The sequence below is a fragment of the Zonotrichia albicollis genome, chromosome 4 (genome assembly GCF_047830755.1).
Source record: "Zonotrichia albicollis isolate bZonAlb1 chromosome 4, bZonAlb1.hap1, whole genome shotgun sequence".
In the NCBI taxonomy this organism is placed as follows: domain Eukaryota; kingdom Metazoa; phylum Chordata; class Aves; order Passeriformes; family Passerellidae; genus Zonotrichia; species Zonotrichia albicollis.
Window position 1 is genome coordinate 62,640,415 of NC_133822.1, and position 17,286 is coordinate 62,657,700.

General features: G+C 40.6%; 2 protein-coding genes and 1 long non-coding RNA gene across 3 annotated transcripts in view; 2 read left to right on the plus strand and 1 right to left on the minus strand.

The window, feature by feature from the left end:
- Window positions 1-3,770, plus strand: part of SPAM1 (sperm adhesion molecule 1) — a 35,937-nt gene extending 32,167 nt beyond the window's left edge. Inside the window, exon 6 of the mRNA XM_005481938.4 lies at window positions 1-3,770. Coding sequence (XP_005481995.2) covers window positions 1-642 — 642 coding nt within the window. The 3' untranslated portion in view covers window positions 643-3,770.
- On the minus strand, window positions 1,542-16,342 carry LOC141728859 (uncharacterized). Its single transcript, XR_012580108.1, has 3 exons — window positions 15,646-16,342; window positions 5,081-5,293; window positions 1,542-4,042 (listed from the first exon to the last, which is right to left on the minus strand). It is a non-coding gene; the product is annotated as an uncharacterized LOC141728859 (long non-coding RNA).
- The window catches only part of LOC102064671 (ADP-ribosylation factor-like protein 8B), a 23,033-nt gene continuing 20,782 nt past the window's right edge, over window positions 15,036-17,286 (plus strand). Inside the window, exon 1 of the mRNA XM_074539976.1 lies at window positions 15,036-15,655. Within this exon, the coding sequence (XP_074396077.1) occupies window positions 15,467-15,655 (189 nt within the window). The 5' untranslated portion in view covers window positions 15,036-15,466. The remainder of the gene's footprint in view (window positions 15,656-17,286) is intronic.

The window sequence follows — 17,286 nt, forward strand, 5'->3', positions numbered from 1 at the left end:
AACACCTGTAGAACTCTGGACAACTACCTCAGGAGGACTTTGACCCCATACCTCATCAACGTCACAATGGCAGCCAGAATATGTAGCCAAGTGCTATGCCAAGACTCTGGTGCTTGTGCACGGAAAAAATGGAATTCCAGTGACTATCTTCACTTGAACCCTAAGAATATTGCAATTCAAATGACAAAGGATGGAAAATACACTTTACAAGGGCAACCATCATATCGGGATCTGCAAACATTCATAGAAAAATTTGATTGCCACTGTTATGCAGGGCACAGCTGTGAACCTAATGCTGATATAAATGACATCCATTACCTCCATGCTTGCATTTCAGAAGATATTTGCATTCAGATATCCTTAAATTCTGAGAGTAAGGTGACATTATCTACACATCCTGAAGTAGAAGATTTCCAATCTACCTTTGGAAATAATATACTTAATATAACAACTGGAGAATATAATAACACTGTTACAGCTGCCAGTAGCTATGATTTAGAAGAAAATGATACTCGTACTTTCAGTAGTTCTTCATCCTATAAGATAAGGATGTTTAGTCTGTTTCACTTAATTCTCCTTTTGAGAACCTTAATACAAATGATCCATGAAAGTGAGAATATCCTTTTCCTTGACTATATTTGAAATTCTCAAGGTTTTTTTACAAAACAAACAAACTAAATAATTCCTGAAAGGCTTATGGTCTTATCAGGTAACCTTTTATAATCCACAGGTACCACTTCAGCTTGAATGTATTTCCTCAGTTTGGTTCTATAAACTACTATCTGTGCCAAAGAGATATTGGTCTATATAAATACTGACTATGCTATACGAGAGGATAATCCAGAATAAAAACCATTTTTTTACAGTTTACATTTTTAACCGTTATATTTGGAAAAAAGTAATGGTTGACAATGCACTTTTGTCTACTTCAAGTTAAGACAGTTAAATATATAATACGCAAAATAAGTCATCAGACTTGGTGCTCTATGCAAGAATTAATTTCATTCCATATGAATGGAATTATCTTTTAAAATATTTGGCTTAACTTTAGATCTGTGGAACTTTGCAGCATAAAATTTATCTTATTAATGTCCCTCCACTTTTCACAAAACCTTTAGGGGTGCTGTAGCTTTTATTTAAATTAAATGTATTTGTAACTCTTCAAAAGGTTCTAATTTCAATGTTGACTTTGAATATTACAGCTTCATTATTTAAAAATTGAGCTGTTGCAGTTTATCCTTTCTTCTCACAAACCCTCTCTCTTATTTCAGATATCCTTGTTGCAGAAAGGCCTATTTGTCGGGGATGAGCCATTTGTCGGGTTCAGGGAAAACTCGGGGCTCAATATGAGTCATCAACAAGTTCCGTCCATTGAAGAGAGCATCAGACACCCACACAGCAAGCAATAAGCCCATGAACCCTCTGCAAGCCATGCGATCCACTGCTCAAACCACACCACCAACTCTCCCCCACTCCCCTGCGCCCACACTCCCCACTCCCCACGTCTCTCTGTCCACCCACCACCATACCCAGCTAGGCCCAAGGACACACCACCCCGCAGGTGCAGGACTTTGAATTAGCCACGGCCCTGCACTTTTCCAGTCTCCAGTCAGCCAAAATCCCAACATCTCCCTTTCTTGGTTTCCAGTTGTTTTGCATTGCCAATACTCACAACTCATCTGCTCTGCTGCTGGGAACTATATACATTCACGAATGAGACGGGGCACTCTGAACTAGTGTCGTGAGCTATTTATTCAGCACATCAGTCTCAGTACTTTGTTAGGACAATGGAGACAGATTATGTTAACAGCTCTCTGATCTAAAGGGAATGCTTAGGACATGTTACATTACAGCATAGCATAAAACCATCTCAGCTTAGGTTTCAGCTAATCACACATAGAGCAAAACATATTGACAAAAATTCTATCTAATCATATGAAACATACGTAATGGTAGTTAACGCAATCGCTCGTTCATGAGAGACAAAGCACAGAGACTCATTCATACTAACTTTCTAAAGATATACATTAAATAACTTTGCTGCAATTTGTAAAGACACATTGCAAAAGTCTATTGTGCTATTTCTCACGTCTGCTCTACGGGTTAGAAAATTTTCGCTGTATTAACAATGTTTGCAAATCTGCTCTCAGAGGCCTGCTTTTTCAACCACTTTCTCAAAACCCTCTAATTTTATGAATCTCAGCAATTCCCCCTCTCTGTTGACTCAGAAAGAAACTTTCATTTTCTTGTCGTTTACTACTTGCGTTTCATAGCTGTACTGTAAAATTTCTGCTTATTATTTGCTGGAGGCCTATTCGCGCTGATCTTAAGCATTGCTATGTTACAGCACAGCAACTTAATGCTATGAAGGCTTAATCTTTGAAAGAGATATGAATTACATTTGACAATAGTTACAAGTCATTGTTGAAAATCTCTGGTTGAATCGAGGGTCAATTCAAAACTTTCTTTTATGTCTACACTTTTGTTTACTACTTCTGTGAGATTTTGAACACTCTCTGTGCTTCTACTTCTTAATTCTCTCTCTTGTATGACAAAGACTTCTTGGGCTGTTTTGTTAATCATTCGTCGTACACACTGAAGTATGCAGGGTATTACTACCAATATCAATACTAGAACACTTAATACAAGAAGACCTATCTTGCAAAGTTGTCTTAGCTAAGGTGCAAACTTCTATTCTTGAAACAAATTGTTTAGCTAGGAACTACTATCTTCTTTAATTTGAGCTGTCAGATCTTTCAGTTTTTGTATGCTTTTGTGAATGGACTCAGAATGATTGGACAAATTCATACAACACAATTTTTTAAATTCCTCACAACTATGTTTTTGTGCTAGTATAAGAAAATCAATGGCTGCTCTGTTTTGAAGAGTAGCATGTCTAACACTATCAACATCGGTTAACATATCACTAATTGCAGAGGATGTGGCATTGGCTTGTTTGCTCAGCTAGCCTCTAACTTGATCCATTGTTTCAATGCTACTGCTGAAGCTAATTGGGGTAAAAACAAACTTGCTGAAACTCTTCTGGCAGCATTCTAAGGCATAAAATTCTCCTTTGTTTCTTTTTCATCACTGCTTTGGCAGTGGGGGCAATTATGGTGAGCATACTAATGCTACAAGGGCTACCTTCAAGGTGAGTTGGAATGCTTTGCTAAGCTCTGCCTCTGCAAATGAACTAAGACTCTTTCGGCAATTGCTGTGGATATTGATCAGCTTCAGAAAGCACATTTCAACTGTTTGAGAAATTACACTAAAAACTCAAATTCTTATATGCAAAATAATGGGGGGGGTAACGTACTTTGGGGGATCACTTTTTTGCAAGGCACAAGCTATGAAAGTAAAACAAAAATCTATGGTCAAAGATCTAAGGATTTCTAATTCTTGAGGTTCAGATGCTGCTTTGGGAAGTTATTTGGACTAAACGTTCTAATTAAATGAGGGATTGTTTCTATTGTCAATTCTACTTGGCTTACTATTGGATTGTTTTTTGACAAAAGGCAACTCTTTTACTGGCACACTAACTAGACAGGTTGAAAAAGGTTTTTCTGGTTGTGAGTTAGACAAATATATAGTATCCGGCTGCTTTGTCTAAGGTCACCTAAACATTTGTTTTCAGTTGTTCTACAGGCAAATCTGCACGACAAAAAACAATTAAAATCTACTAATATGAACATATAACTTGAATTTGCTCCATCTTTTTCATGAGCTAAGTTTTGGCAGATTCTTTACAGATATATCGATTTTAAAATTTTGTTCTTTTTAAAAAACAATAACTTTAACTTTTGCCAAAAATTAGTTCTGTTAAACAAACATTCAACATACAATTGGCACACTCATGAATAACATTAACACAAAATCAGAGTTTGCAGGTTCTACTGATGCACAAGGAACGTCAGGTGAGACCCGGGATCTCTCTGTTTGGCTCACGTCTGCGTACTTGCTTCCTCAGTTCTGGGCTCATCAACAGGTTCTGAGGTGCGATATGGTTTGACGTTTTTGGCAGAGACCAACTTAATTCCAGCACCTGTAGAGACAGAAGCATACCCTTTGCCTCACATTATTAATTGAAAAGGGCCTTCAAGCTGTCCAGATTCAGGGTTTCTAATTAGAACAGGAGGATTTTCTTTCAGTTTTGCCTGTGTGTTATTTGAAAAGTGCCTAAAGATTGGTGGATTAGGTTCTGCACCCAAACTGTTTAGAAAATTAAAAACATACAGAGCCTTGTTCAGCCTCATCTGTGGTGTGATCCCCATTCCCCCTCTCTGTTGATCTAAAATGCGTTTTAGGGTTTGATGTGCCTTTTCAATAATTGCTTGGCTTGTGGGAGAGTGGGGAATACCAAAGATGTGTTGAACACTCCATTCGTTTAGAAACGTGGCTAATTTTTGAGATATGTATGCGGGACTATTGTCAGTTTTCACTTCTTGGGGTACACTCAATGAAGCAAAAGCTTGCAGGAAATGATGACAGGCATGATTGCCTGTTTCACTTGCGTGAAGGGAAGCAAAAATTGCACTAGAGAACATGTAGACTGAAACATGAATATTTTTGAATTTACTAAAGGAAGGGTATTTAGTGATGTCTGTTTGCTACAACTGCAGACTTTGCAAACTTCGGGGGTTGACTGCTCCTGTAGAAGCAGGAGGTTGCACAAGCTGACAGTCAGGGCAAGTACTGATGATAGCTTTAGCTTGACTTTTAGAGATTTGAAACATTCGTACAAGTGCTTGTGCATTTTGGTGAAAAAAAGCATGACTCAATTTTGCTTGTTCAAAAATGTTTGGCAAAGTGTTTGAAATAACTATTGTCAGTTTGTCTGCTCTCGCATTTCTTTCTACTAAAAATTTAGGAAGTGAAGAATGAGCCCTGATGTGAGAAACAAAATATGGATTAGTTCTATATTGCAAAGTTGTAAAAAGATATGAAAGCCAATGATATAAAATTTCGTTGCTAGCATCTTTTAAAATTGACTCTTCTAATCTCTTAACTACATTAGCAACATAGGCAGAATCTGTGATTAAATTAAAAAGTTGAGGGAAAAGCTGAAAAACTCGAACTACACCTGGAATGCAGCGATGAGCTTGTCTTCTTTGGAGAGTTGATGTCTCAACTTTGGATTTTTCTCGTATCTTTGGACTGTGGTCATAGAAATGTCAAGTCTAGCACTCTGGATTTTAGTCTTAACACTAGCACAGGTTTGCTGCATCTCTGTCTGCGTTGAAGCTGTGATGAGCAAATCGTCTATGTAGTGAAGTAATTTGGATTTTGGAAACTTCTGTGGACAAAGGACAAAACTTGTACAAGACATTAGCAGATTATATACATCATGACAATCATATCTTATGATAGGTAGAAAGTTGTTTTGGTTGGAATGTTTACACAAGACAATCTTTTTTTTTAACATGACTAGGTTTACAACAAGTAAAGCAATGAGGCCTTTCGTCAGAGTCTAACTGCCAGTGCTAACAGCTTTTCAATTTTATCTATTTGTTGTGTCAAATTGTCTTCTAATGTTTTTTCTAAAGCATTGACTTGTGAATTTGCAGGATTTTATGAATTTATAAGTCTACTGCAAGTTATTAGCATCTGGGTAATGATTGGAGTATGATCAGGAAAAGTTAAAATAATTTTTTTACATTCGTCATTAGCATTTACATACGCAAGGTTTGAACAATATAGGAACAGGCTTGTTCATCTGGACATTGCCTTTCGACTGCTTGAGTTAATCTATCTAAAAATGAACTATAGGATTCTGTTTCACTTTGTCTAATTGTAGTTTTCATTTTATGTCTATCTTTCATCACTTTTTCTAACTCAGGGGAACAAACAATTTCACTGAAAGTAGATGTCTTGGGAAGTCTGCTAATGTCTGAATTTTTGGCAGAGATGTTGCCCTAGCAACTAGCTTTTTTGGGAATTCTGCTAGGGTGAGCATGAGAACACACTTCTAGATTCTTGGCAGAGACTTCTAAACAACACGCACCGCTTGGAGCCTTGCCATGAAGGACAGGGGAGGGCTCTATCAAACAACACGCCTCCTCCGAAGCTCTGCCCAAAGGGGTTGGGAAGGAGGCGTGTTCCCCGGATCTAGGAACAAAGCTAAAATTTGCCTCAGTGTTTGTCTTCAAATTTATATCTCTGATAACTTTAGAAACATTACTACATGTTTCACAGTGTCTCCCTGCTAACGAAAACTCAGCTGGAGGGCTGCTAACATTAAATTGAGGATTTAAAATTCTATATTTTTTCTCTAAAGTAAAAGGAACAAACTCTGGGGTTTTTAAAACTTCAACTTGTGTTTTTCTAGAGAACTTTTGAAAAGGTTCTACTCTTTCATCCAGCTCTGTCCTCCCTCTACTTTGACTCAATTTTTGGCTACCACTGCTAATCATTGCATTCGATTTGCTCTCTGGAAGCAAAGCTGCTCTTTCTTTCTCTGTATCAATAGCTTGATAAACTGCAGAAAATCTAGGCCGTGACTTATTGGCACAGTTCACCAAAAAAGAACTCTCCGAATTCCCAAGCACCCGACAAGTTTGAACTGAACCCGGAGCGGCAATTTCCCGAGAAGGAGCGACCCTCACAGTCCCAGCCCCCCCATCAGGGAGAGTAGACTACAAATCAGTTTTCACTGTCCTTGCATGTACAACTTTAGAATACACAGTCTCTTTATCACAAAACGTCTTTTCATCTCCCCTTTCCACACATCTATAGTTGCCATTTGCTGCTGGCAACTATATACATTCACGAATGAGACGGGGCACTCTGAACTAGTGTCGTGAGCTATTTATTCAGCACATCAGTCTCAGTACTTTGTTAGGACAATGGAGACAGATTATGTTAACAGCTTTCTGATCTAAAGGGAATGCTTAGGACGTGTTACATTACAGCATAGCATAAAGCCATCTCAGCTTAGGTTTCAGCTAATCACACATAGAGCAAAACATGTTGACAAAAATTCTATCTAATCATATGAAACATACGTAATGGTAGTTAACGCAATCGCTCGTTCATGAGAGACAAAGCACAGAGACTCATTCATACTAACTTTCTAAAGATATACATTAAATAACTTTGCTGCAATTTGTAAAGACACATTGCAAAAGTCTATTGTGCTATTTCTCACGTCTGCTCTACTGCTTAGAAAACTTTTCGCTGTATTAGCAATGTTCGTAAATCTTCTCTCAGAGGCCTGCTTTTTTAACCACTTTCTCAAAACCCTCTAATTTTATGAATCTCAGCATGCTCTGCCTGTGCATTCCCTGCAGCACAGGTCACCAGTCCTAGTTTCTCCATACAGCCATCCCTAGGAACTGGATAGGGCTGTATGTGCCATGTAGACAAAAGTCTGTGCATGGGACTGTGTGCCTTGTTATTCCTGAGGAGCTCTTTGGTAAAAAGAGACTCCTCATTTTGCTCCTTAGGAAAACCCAGCAGTGGAGGCAGAAAGATAAGTGTCACTGGAAAGCTGAGACAATCTCAGGACCACCTTTCTGATTCAGTTTGCTGACAGAACTGAAAGTATTTGCTTAATACTATTCCATTGCCAAAAGCGTTATGAAAGTGGCAGAGATACCTCAGAAGAAAACTACTTTCAGTATCGTATCAGGAGTCTAGTTATGATTAACATATAGTCAGTTAAAGCATTTAGAAGCAATTAGCTGTAGTTTATTTGATAAAATAACCTTTTCAAATTATTATGTCAGACGCTAAATAGACAGTTGGCTTTCTGATGGGTGAAGAGTGGCTGCTGGCACGGATACATTAAAAATCTCCCCAGAGCCAGGCATGATCTGCATAAATAATTCACCATCTCTCACAGATATAGGCTGCCTCACTAATGAAAACAACCAGGATTTCAATATAGTGGCCATTTACTTATAAAAAGTTCATTCCTTAATCTAGCAGAAACCACATATTATTATATCCATTTTCTTTGAATTTTCAGGTTGTTGGTCATAACAGAGATGCAGAAAAAATAGATGAAGCCTTTAGACGTAACATGGAGAAATAATGTTTTATGGCCTTTGAAGAGCAAGTTCTCAAGAGGAAGTAACAATTTTCTCATCCCAGTTACAGTGATAAGTCCACGAATCAGAGCTGTTTCTGCCTTTACAGTTCCAAGGGGAATCATGAATAAAAATATATATATATGTGCAGCAGACTGTTCAGCACAAAAGAGTCCATCTGGTTTTGATCACCTGTGAAAAAGCATATTTTTTTCCACTGAAGTTTTGATATTGGTTATTTCATCCTGGGCAAAGAAAAGGCTTGGTATCATAACTCCTGCGCCTGATCTCCCTTCACACTGCATTTGTGGTAACTATCAAACAGTTTCTAAAAACTGGAAATATCACTAGTAATGCCTTAACAAAACTTGTATGACTTATATGAAATTCTGTTTTTTTCACAACACGTTGACATGGCTAAACTGAAAGATACTGGATCTGAGCACTTTATGGTAAGACAGCTTGCAGGTTCAAAAAGTCTGCAGGTCTTGCCATGAATACTTTTGACTATCAGCCAGGTAATATCAAACAGAACATTTGTGATGATTCAAGCAGGAAATCACCAAAAAAGGAGGAATGAGAAGAGAAAAACACAGAAGAGTTGAAACAGAGCACCCAGGACTTCCCTGGGTGCACCCAGGATGCAGAGGAAGTGAACTGCAGAAATGAAAGAGTGAAGCAATAGGGAATGTGGACAGACCAGTCTCTTCCCACTCAGCATTTTTATCTACCTGTTACTTAATATTGACAAACTTTCCCCAAGGCTCACTGTAAAGATAAAGGAACACACTAACTGATATATTAGACTTATTCATCCAATCCCATACCTTTTTTTTTCTTGAGAACAGCCAGGACCAGGAAAGTAAAGGGAAGATGAGAGGAAAGCAGTCTATTGCAATGAACTGTGCCTTCCTAAGCTGCACGTGTAGCTACTTACCTTGTGCTCTGATGCACAGTGCTTTGCCAGCCACCTTTCAAATGTTCATTCAGGATTATTTATGTTACCTATGTGTATCTACAATTCATGCTTTAAATCCTACAGACTTCAGGATTTAGGTCTGCTATGTGTTAAATTACAGTATTTTCCAAATATATTATTTTTCTCTTATTATATTTGTCTTACCTATATTCTATGATAAAGAGTCACCATGGAGCCAGTGGGTCTCCATGGAGTAAAAGGAAAAAAGAAAGAAAGGAGTGCTATGGCTTGCATTGCTGGTGACTGTCACATGTTCAAAGACAAATTTATTTTCTCCTAAGTGGACTCTCTTCCAAAGAGATTTTCTTCTATTCACTGTATTGCCTGTAATCATAAGTTAGCCTTATAGTTTTAATTTCTTGCATTCTTGTAATTTTGGAAAGATTAAACACTAGAGGAACAGTTCACTTTGATTGCCATTCATTATTTTTGTATTTCTCCTTTCTAGAGAAACCTCAGGCTGGTAATAATTAGGGACAGGGAAATGCAAAGTGGGTTTGATGAAAGGGTCTGTTTAAGGGAAAGCTGTTAAATACCCTCCTTCGATGTTTTGACATTATGCTAAAAATTTAATTGAAATTCTGCTTCTCGATCTGAAAAATCTGGATCTAGTTTCTTGTGTTGCTTATTCTGCGACATACAAAGATATTAGTACTTCAAAGGGAGATAGCAATTGGCACTTAAGGAATCTGAACAGAATAAAAACATAGTCTAATCATCACCTTACAGGGTTTTTTTTGGGTAAAAATGACAATACAGAGAGATGTTTTGTGAGGCCAGCAAGATCACTTTGTAGAGAGCCTAGGATGTGATCCTGAAGAGTTGAGCAAAATTTGCTTTATTCCCTACATCACACGGGGATACCCTGTTGTACATATATATATCAGCAAAGAATTGTACAGAAGATTTCAGACCTGTGCAATAAGTTCTAGACAACTTCCAGACAGATTAGATTTCTACATGTACCTATCCATCACTTTTCAGTACAAACAACAAGACAGTAGAGACAGTTACATAATTTTAAAACACATTCAGTTATAGAGCACAGATGACCTTTTTAAGATGACAACTAAAGGATTCCATCATTCCATTCCAACTAAAGGAATCCTTAAAGGATTCCATCCTTTAAGCACATGCACTTAAATCTTACTTGAAAGATTTTTTCACACTGTGCTTGTGCCAGCTCTTTTGCACTGGCAGATAGCCAGCAAAATTAGGGCCTGAGACTTCAAGTTGGAGTAATGAGTTTCATTTAAAAAAAAACCATTGATACAAAAAAAAAATGTTTATTGTGTGTCTTAAAAAATACTGTTTTGTTTAATGATTTCATCTTTCCTAAAGACTTTTTTTGTTGTTAGTTCTTGTAATTTTTTCTCCTGTGCTACTGAAAGCCATCGTATAGATGGCTGGAAAGAGATTCACAAAGCTTAGTAGTCCAACTTTATCCCTTACCATTTCTAAATTATTCCTAAAGTGTGGCTATTCCAGGCCTTCCTGTCTGTTTTTCTGGAAGTGCTTCATTGAATATTAATCCTACTTCACAATATTTTTCATGATGATGATGATGCCAGCATGCTGTATTCAAGATGAATTCTAAGCTTTTCTGTATACCAGTCAAGGATCAGGGTCTCTAGAGAATAGTTCTTTCATGTACTTGTTTCAATACTCTTGCAGCTCTTCACTGTCATCCTCTCTTCATTGTCACTGACACTCAGGACTGCAAAAGCTTCCCACATTTGTTGTCCCCTTATTATATATAAGAAAGTAAAGGGCAAGAATGTAAAGGGCACCTATCAATATTAACATCCTTAAGGGAATAAATTTGGATTTAGTTATGTTCACTACTGTGTTACCACCATCATGGTATATTGATTATATTTCTCCTTAGTTAGTGGTAATTAGATGACTTTTTTTAGTATATAGTTGTATAAGCCTTAGTTTATAACTGATAAGGTATTTTACTAATTAGACACAGACAGCATGAAAATTAACATGGACCATTACTTTATATATTCAACTGACATTTTGGCTCTGTGCACACAATTCCAGAGGGTGGTGTTCAGCACACTATTTATGTGGGCTCTAGACCATATGCAATCACCTGTCTCTGCCTTTGTTTTCCTATCAGGAAATATATTTATTCCATAGAACTCTTCAGGATCATGCAGAAGAAATATATCATATGCTAGCAGTCTCATGGACCACACTGCTCCCTCAGGCTACCAGCAGGTTGAGACAAGAGACAGCTTGCCTGTCTCAAGTGATCATTTCCTGAGGCAGGTACAAAACAGCCATCTGTTTAAAGGGAGGCTAAGGGCACCCTGCAGTCCCACAACAATAATATGGTTAATGCCACAACAGAGTACAAAGTACCTTGGTGCTGGGGCAGCCAGTAATTAAGAGACTTAGGCTGCCTGTAAATCCTCTGTACTATTTCAGCACGAACTGCATATACCAAGTTTAGGTATCCAAATCACAGCATTTTTGAGTTAAAAACCTTAATCTGCCACTTTAACAGTCCTAACAGAAACCTTTCTTCACCTTTTCCCTCACCAGAGCATGACAAGAATTTAGGGCACATACTAGAGCCTCAGGGGCTGCAGCCAGCAGAGGGCACAGATGACACATGCAGACAGTGGTGGGTATCTCACTAAAAAGTTCAACATGGTTTTCTGTTCCCTTCAGCAATGCAGCAGCTTGACTCTGGCCTACAAACAGATAAGATGACTAGTCATTCCCTAATGTAGTGCCTCACTAGCAGAAATGACTGATTCTACAGGCTTTTTTCCCCAAACATCTGGTATATCAGGACAAACCTGAATATACCAGTGAGACATAACTTCTTCTCATGCTCTCTTCTCTGGAGATTTCATTCAGCTGCAAGCTTCTTCTCCTTAAGATCTGTCCAGGGAGGTGGCTGAATCACCATCCCTGGAAACATTCAAGAAACAACTAAATGTGGCACTTAGTGCTATGGTCTAGTTTACAAAGTGGTGATCACTCAAAGGTTGGACTTGATGATCTTGGACATCTTTTTCAATCATAATCATTCTATGATCTTCAGCTGTTTAGTGAATTTTCATGTATTTTAGTGAATGCATGCTTAAAATACAGATAACGGGGTTCAATCTCTTTGGTAGTGCTTCAAACTACAAATCTGAGTCTCAAATACCTCGTTTCTCCCCAAATCTGAAAGATCTGGATATGCAGAGTTGGTTGAAGTAATTTTGCTGACCATGTGTTTATTGCATCCCCACCATTGTTACCTGAAATGTAGCATACACTTTTATAAATTTTTATAGCACAAATAAGTCTCTGAAAGGAGTAAGCAGCTTTGCTATCCCTTCAGAGCACTTGGAAGACTTAACAAGCTGGGTGCTGCATGGTCCCATAACACTGTTAAAATGGTCCTGCAGTGTGTAAAACTCACTAGAAAAGACAGAAAAGTAAAATACTGTCATAGACACATTTTATGAAAAATCCTTTCATTAGGATTTTTTCTCCTGAGAAGCTGAGAGGCCTTTAAGAAGCTCAGAGGCCTGAAATGAAATGTAAACAATAATTATCTGCTGCTGAGGAATGCAATAGGTGCATCTTTGATTGGTTTCATGTGGTTGTTTTTAATTAAGGGCCAATCACAGTCCAGCTGCTTGGACTGTCTGGTCAGTCAGAAGATTTTATTATCACTCCATTCCTTCCCTTTCAAGCCTTCTGATGAAATCCTTTCTTCTATTCTTTTAGTATAGTTTTATATATCCTTTTGTCTTAATATAATATATATCATAAAATAATAAATCAGCCTTCTGAAACATGAAGTCAAGATTCTCATCTCTTCCCACTTCCTGGGACCCCTGTGAACACCATCACAAAATATTTTATCAGTGGTTAAATGTTTCCTAGAAAGATTAAGTGGCTTGTCTGTCTACAGCCACACAGGATAACAGGATAGCTTTTAGCTATGAAAACAAGTACAATACTCTATTACCAAAGAGTCTGTAAAATTAAGAATGCATTTTATAATCATGCAGTTTTGCAAAAGATATAACAGATTTTAGAACAATATAACAGAACTTTAAACCTGGAGAAACCCCTGAGACACTATAAAAGACTTCAGTCATTGTACAAGTGAATTAATGTTTTGGAATTTATCTGTGCATCTTCTGCCAGCCTATTATGAAGATATGCCTGAAATGTATTTTTTAAGAATGTTATAATATTTACAATGTATTACTAAGTAAACGTCAAGCACTATCTATTTTTGAGTAAACTTCCAGCACTATGAGACTCAAGCACTACTTAAAAATTCAATATTTCTTGCAAAAATAGGGACTGCTCAATTTTATGTGAGTTGTCCCCCATGCCATAATCAGAACCACTTCATTCCCAGAAATCACTCTCACAAATGGATTGTCTTTATTTTACACATCACCAGATGAGGGGAGATGGGGGAAATTCTTATATTTATCAGTTTTAAGGCAGCCAGAAACATTTCACCTATTCACCCAAAATTCAGTAACTGCTTTGGCCAAAACAAGTTTTTAAAAATTGCAAGACACATAGCAGAAAAATGAAAGTTTAGTGATTTGCCTGTGAATTATTTCCCAGTCCTTTTACACATCCAACCAGAATAAATCACTTCACCAACTTTCCACTCATTTCCCCAGTGATTTCCCCATTTAGTTGTAGCATAAATGGTAAACTGGCCAAAACATTTGTGACTGCTGCTGAGGATGCACCTACGTATGGAGCAGCCATCTGGCTGCTGCTCAGAGACAAGTAAACCAGCAGAGTTCTGCTACACTCTCCCTCTGTACAGGATCTGACCTGGTTTCTGTTATTACTCTGCCACCAATTTTCAAGCAACTTCATGAGCTATATCATACTTTGAAACTGTCAAAGACATGATCACTGTCACAGTTTTAAGAGTGGCATTCAAAATTCTGACTCCACCCAAAATACCAATGCAACAGCATTAGGAGAAATGGACTACCTGAAACCAGAACAAAACCTGATGCTACTGAGGAAAAAAAAAAAAAAAAAAAGAGTGACCTCTGTTGAAAGCAATCAGATTTAAGAGAAGCTATGAAAAATTATTCTCCAACATTACCATTGGGGTGGCAGGGCCAGCTCCAGTGCCCAATTTAATTTTGGAAATGTGCAATTAAATTTACAAGAGTAATAACTCAGTACTTTAAGAATTACACTACTAGTAGTTTTGACTGTATCTAAAACCAAGGCATGAAAAACCATGAAGTTTTTCACCTCTACAGCTAGCCCACAACCAACTGTTCTTGGGAGCTTCATGCTTTTGTGGTTGAACTGATATAACCAGTGAAGTTTTGTCACCAACTGCATCCTCCAGATTGCTGAATTATGTCTCTAAAAAGACCAAGAAAACCAAATTTCAAAATGCTTTGATGATTGTGCCATGTTTCAATAGCAAAGGTATCCACAGTAAAGGTGTATGTGCCTTTATAGCTGTATGAATGTCCTTCATCACCCAAAACCACCAGCACTGTGACCTCTCCAGAGCACCACATTTCATTTCCAAGTTCTGAGACTGGCAGATGGATGCAAAAGTGTTAGCCCTGTGGGTATGGGAAAAACAAGCCTTTTTCTAATGCTCTATGGCAAGACTATACTGAACGTCACTTATTCGGTGCAGGCAGATTCTTGGTAAAGTGGCATGTTCTCATCATTGATCACTATACAAAACCAACCATCACAAGCATCTCTTGAGCCAAGGGTCGTACTATGGATGATTTTCCAAAAATTATCACAGGAAAAACCAAACAAAACCATGGTAGGTCCTGGATCTGGAAGCCTGTCACCACACAATGAAGAATTCAACCAGAGTTTTCTGGGAACGGTGGAGGTCCTAGTCTAGGGGTGCGAGAACTGCCACCACCAGACGCGATGAACCTACAAAACCGATGCTGTCACGCAGCCCAAGCCCAGCAACTTTCGTAAGGCCTCGGCCCCCCTTCGCTGGGTGGGGGATGCTGTAAAGCCCGCCCATGGCGGCAGGACTGTGCCGTGCCGGGCCGTGCCATCCTTCCACACCACCGCAGGGACCAGCTGTTCCCGCACAGGATACCCGCGGTGTCCCGACCCGCCCCGCAGCTGCATCCCCTCGCTGGGCGCTCGGGGCCGCCACACCTCGGCCAACCCCAGCCGCTCGCAGAGCGCTGCCGCCGCTCCCCGCCCGGCCCGGCCCGGCCCGGCTCAGCCCAGCCTGGCCCGGCCCGACCCGGCTCGGTCCAGCCCAGCCCGGCTCGGCCCGGCCCCTCCCCTGTCTGCAGCGGGTGGCGGCGGGAGAAGGGCGGCGGCGCCGTCACGTGAGGCCCTGCCTGGCGCTCGGCTCCCCGCGCAGCCCCGCTGCCGCCGCCGCCCCAGCCCGGCCCGAGCCTCACCGCCGCCGAGCCTCGCCTCAGCTCGCCTGGGCTCCTCCGTCGCTCCCATGCCCAGCAGCGAAGCGGTGCCGCTGGGGCTGGGCGCCTGCCGCAGGTCGGGGGCGCTGGGCGGGATGCTGTCGCTGGTGGCGCGGCTGCTGGAGTGGCTGCGCTCGCTGTTCTGGAAGGAGGAGATGGAGCTCACGCTGGTGGGGCTGCAGTACTCGGGCAAGACCACGCTGCTCACCGTGCTGGCGGTACGCGGCCCCCGGCCCGGGGCAGGGCGGTGCGGAGCGGAGCGGAGCGGTGCCCACCGGCGGGGCAGGGCCGCGGGGCGCGGCGGGCGCGGCCGCCCGGCGGGGCTGGAGGGGCTGCCCGCCCGCCCGGGGCCGCCGCCCCGCGGGCTTTCCCCGGCAACAAGTGCGGGCTTTGCTGCTGCGGTGGTGCCGCCGCCTGCCGTGAGGTCCCGCGGCGATGCGGTGGGATGCGGAGGGAGGGAGGAAGGGGGGCCGGGCGGGAGAGAGCATGAGGCAGCTTTTGCATCGTTGCCACCTCGAGAATTTCACAGCAGGATGCTAAGGTGTGTGTGAAAGTGTTTTCAGAGGGAGGAGGAAGATGTCTTCTGGGTCTGGCTGCAAAATGTGCCCATCTTGGAGCAGATTCGTGGGCATGGGCTCTTGCCGCGGTTCAGGTTGGCTTTCCATATCCAGTGTATCCCAGAATAATACGCTGTGCATCCCTCAAGGCCGCGGCTTGTCCGTTACTGAATTCTCTCCTCCCAGCAGTTGCAGCAATACTGATGCCTCCCACAAATCCTCCATAGATCTTCCCCAGCATTCAAGCCTGATTCCAGCATTCTGTTCCCCCTCTGGTGATGGCCTTGCAGCCTCTCTAGTGCTGACACCTACCATGACATATTCCCTTTTACCATGCTGAAATACGTTTCTCCTCTTCATTTGCTGTGCCCTCGAAACTGCATTTGAGTCCAGATTTGCTTTCCATCAGAGGATGGAAATAAATAAATAAATATATATATATGTAAATATGTTATATTTGCTTACTATTAATCATGAAGCTTACTGAAGCTTTTCTGCAAGGTGGTATCTCTTATTAGGTGTATCGCAGCTTCAGCTGCTAGAAGATGAAAATTTCTAGATGTTCTTCAGTCCTTATCATGAAAAGCTAAAAACTGAACTGGGAGGTGTATGGGTCCAAGTCAGAGACATCAAGGCAATGAAAACCTGAGTATGATATTTGGTACTTGCTTTTGTATATGATTATGGAATAAGGGAAAAATAAGACAGTATGCATTAGTGTGAATGAAGAAGTGGAGAGAAAAAGGAATGGCAGGTGTCCCGTGAAAGTATGTTTTGGGTGACATCAGCAATCAATGGAATACACCTGTAGCTGGTATTTTAGTTAGTTAGTCAGGCACTCAAATAATATTGCTGAGGTAGGCCTCGGTGCATTTTATGCCCATTGGAAGTGTTCATTCCCCAAGGGAGGGCCTTGCTGAGGAATGGGGAAAAGGCATGATAAGTTACATTGCTTCTTGGGTTGTTTTCATGAACAGAGGAGAAAAGAGCAGAGCAGCTCAGAGACCTCAATAGTGTGTGGTGGCAGAATTTCTGTGTGTAACTCTTATTCCACTCCCTGGACCAATGGAATCCCATGGTGTTTGGGATGTTATCTTCAACACCAGAGCACTCCTGTTACTGCAGATCTGATTTTCCCTGCAAATGTGATTTCTTAAGAGTGTTCTACAAGGCATTCGTGTCTTGTGACTTAGGGAGGGTTACACATTGCAGGTTTTATAGATTTTGGATCTTCCAGTCTGGAGATGAAGTGCCATGATAATCATCAAAGAAAAGTAGTTGGAGATTTTTGA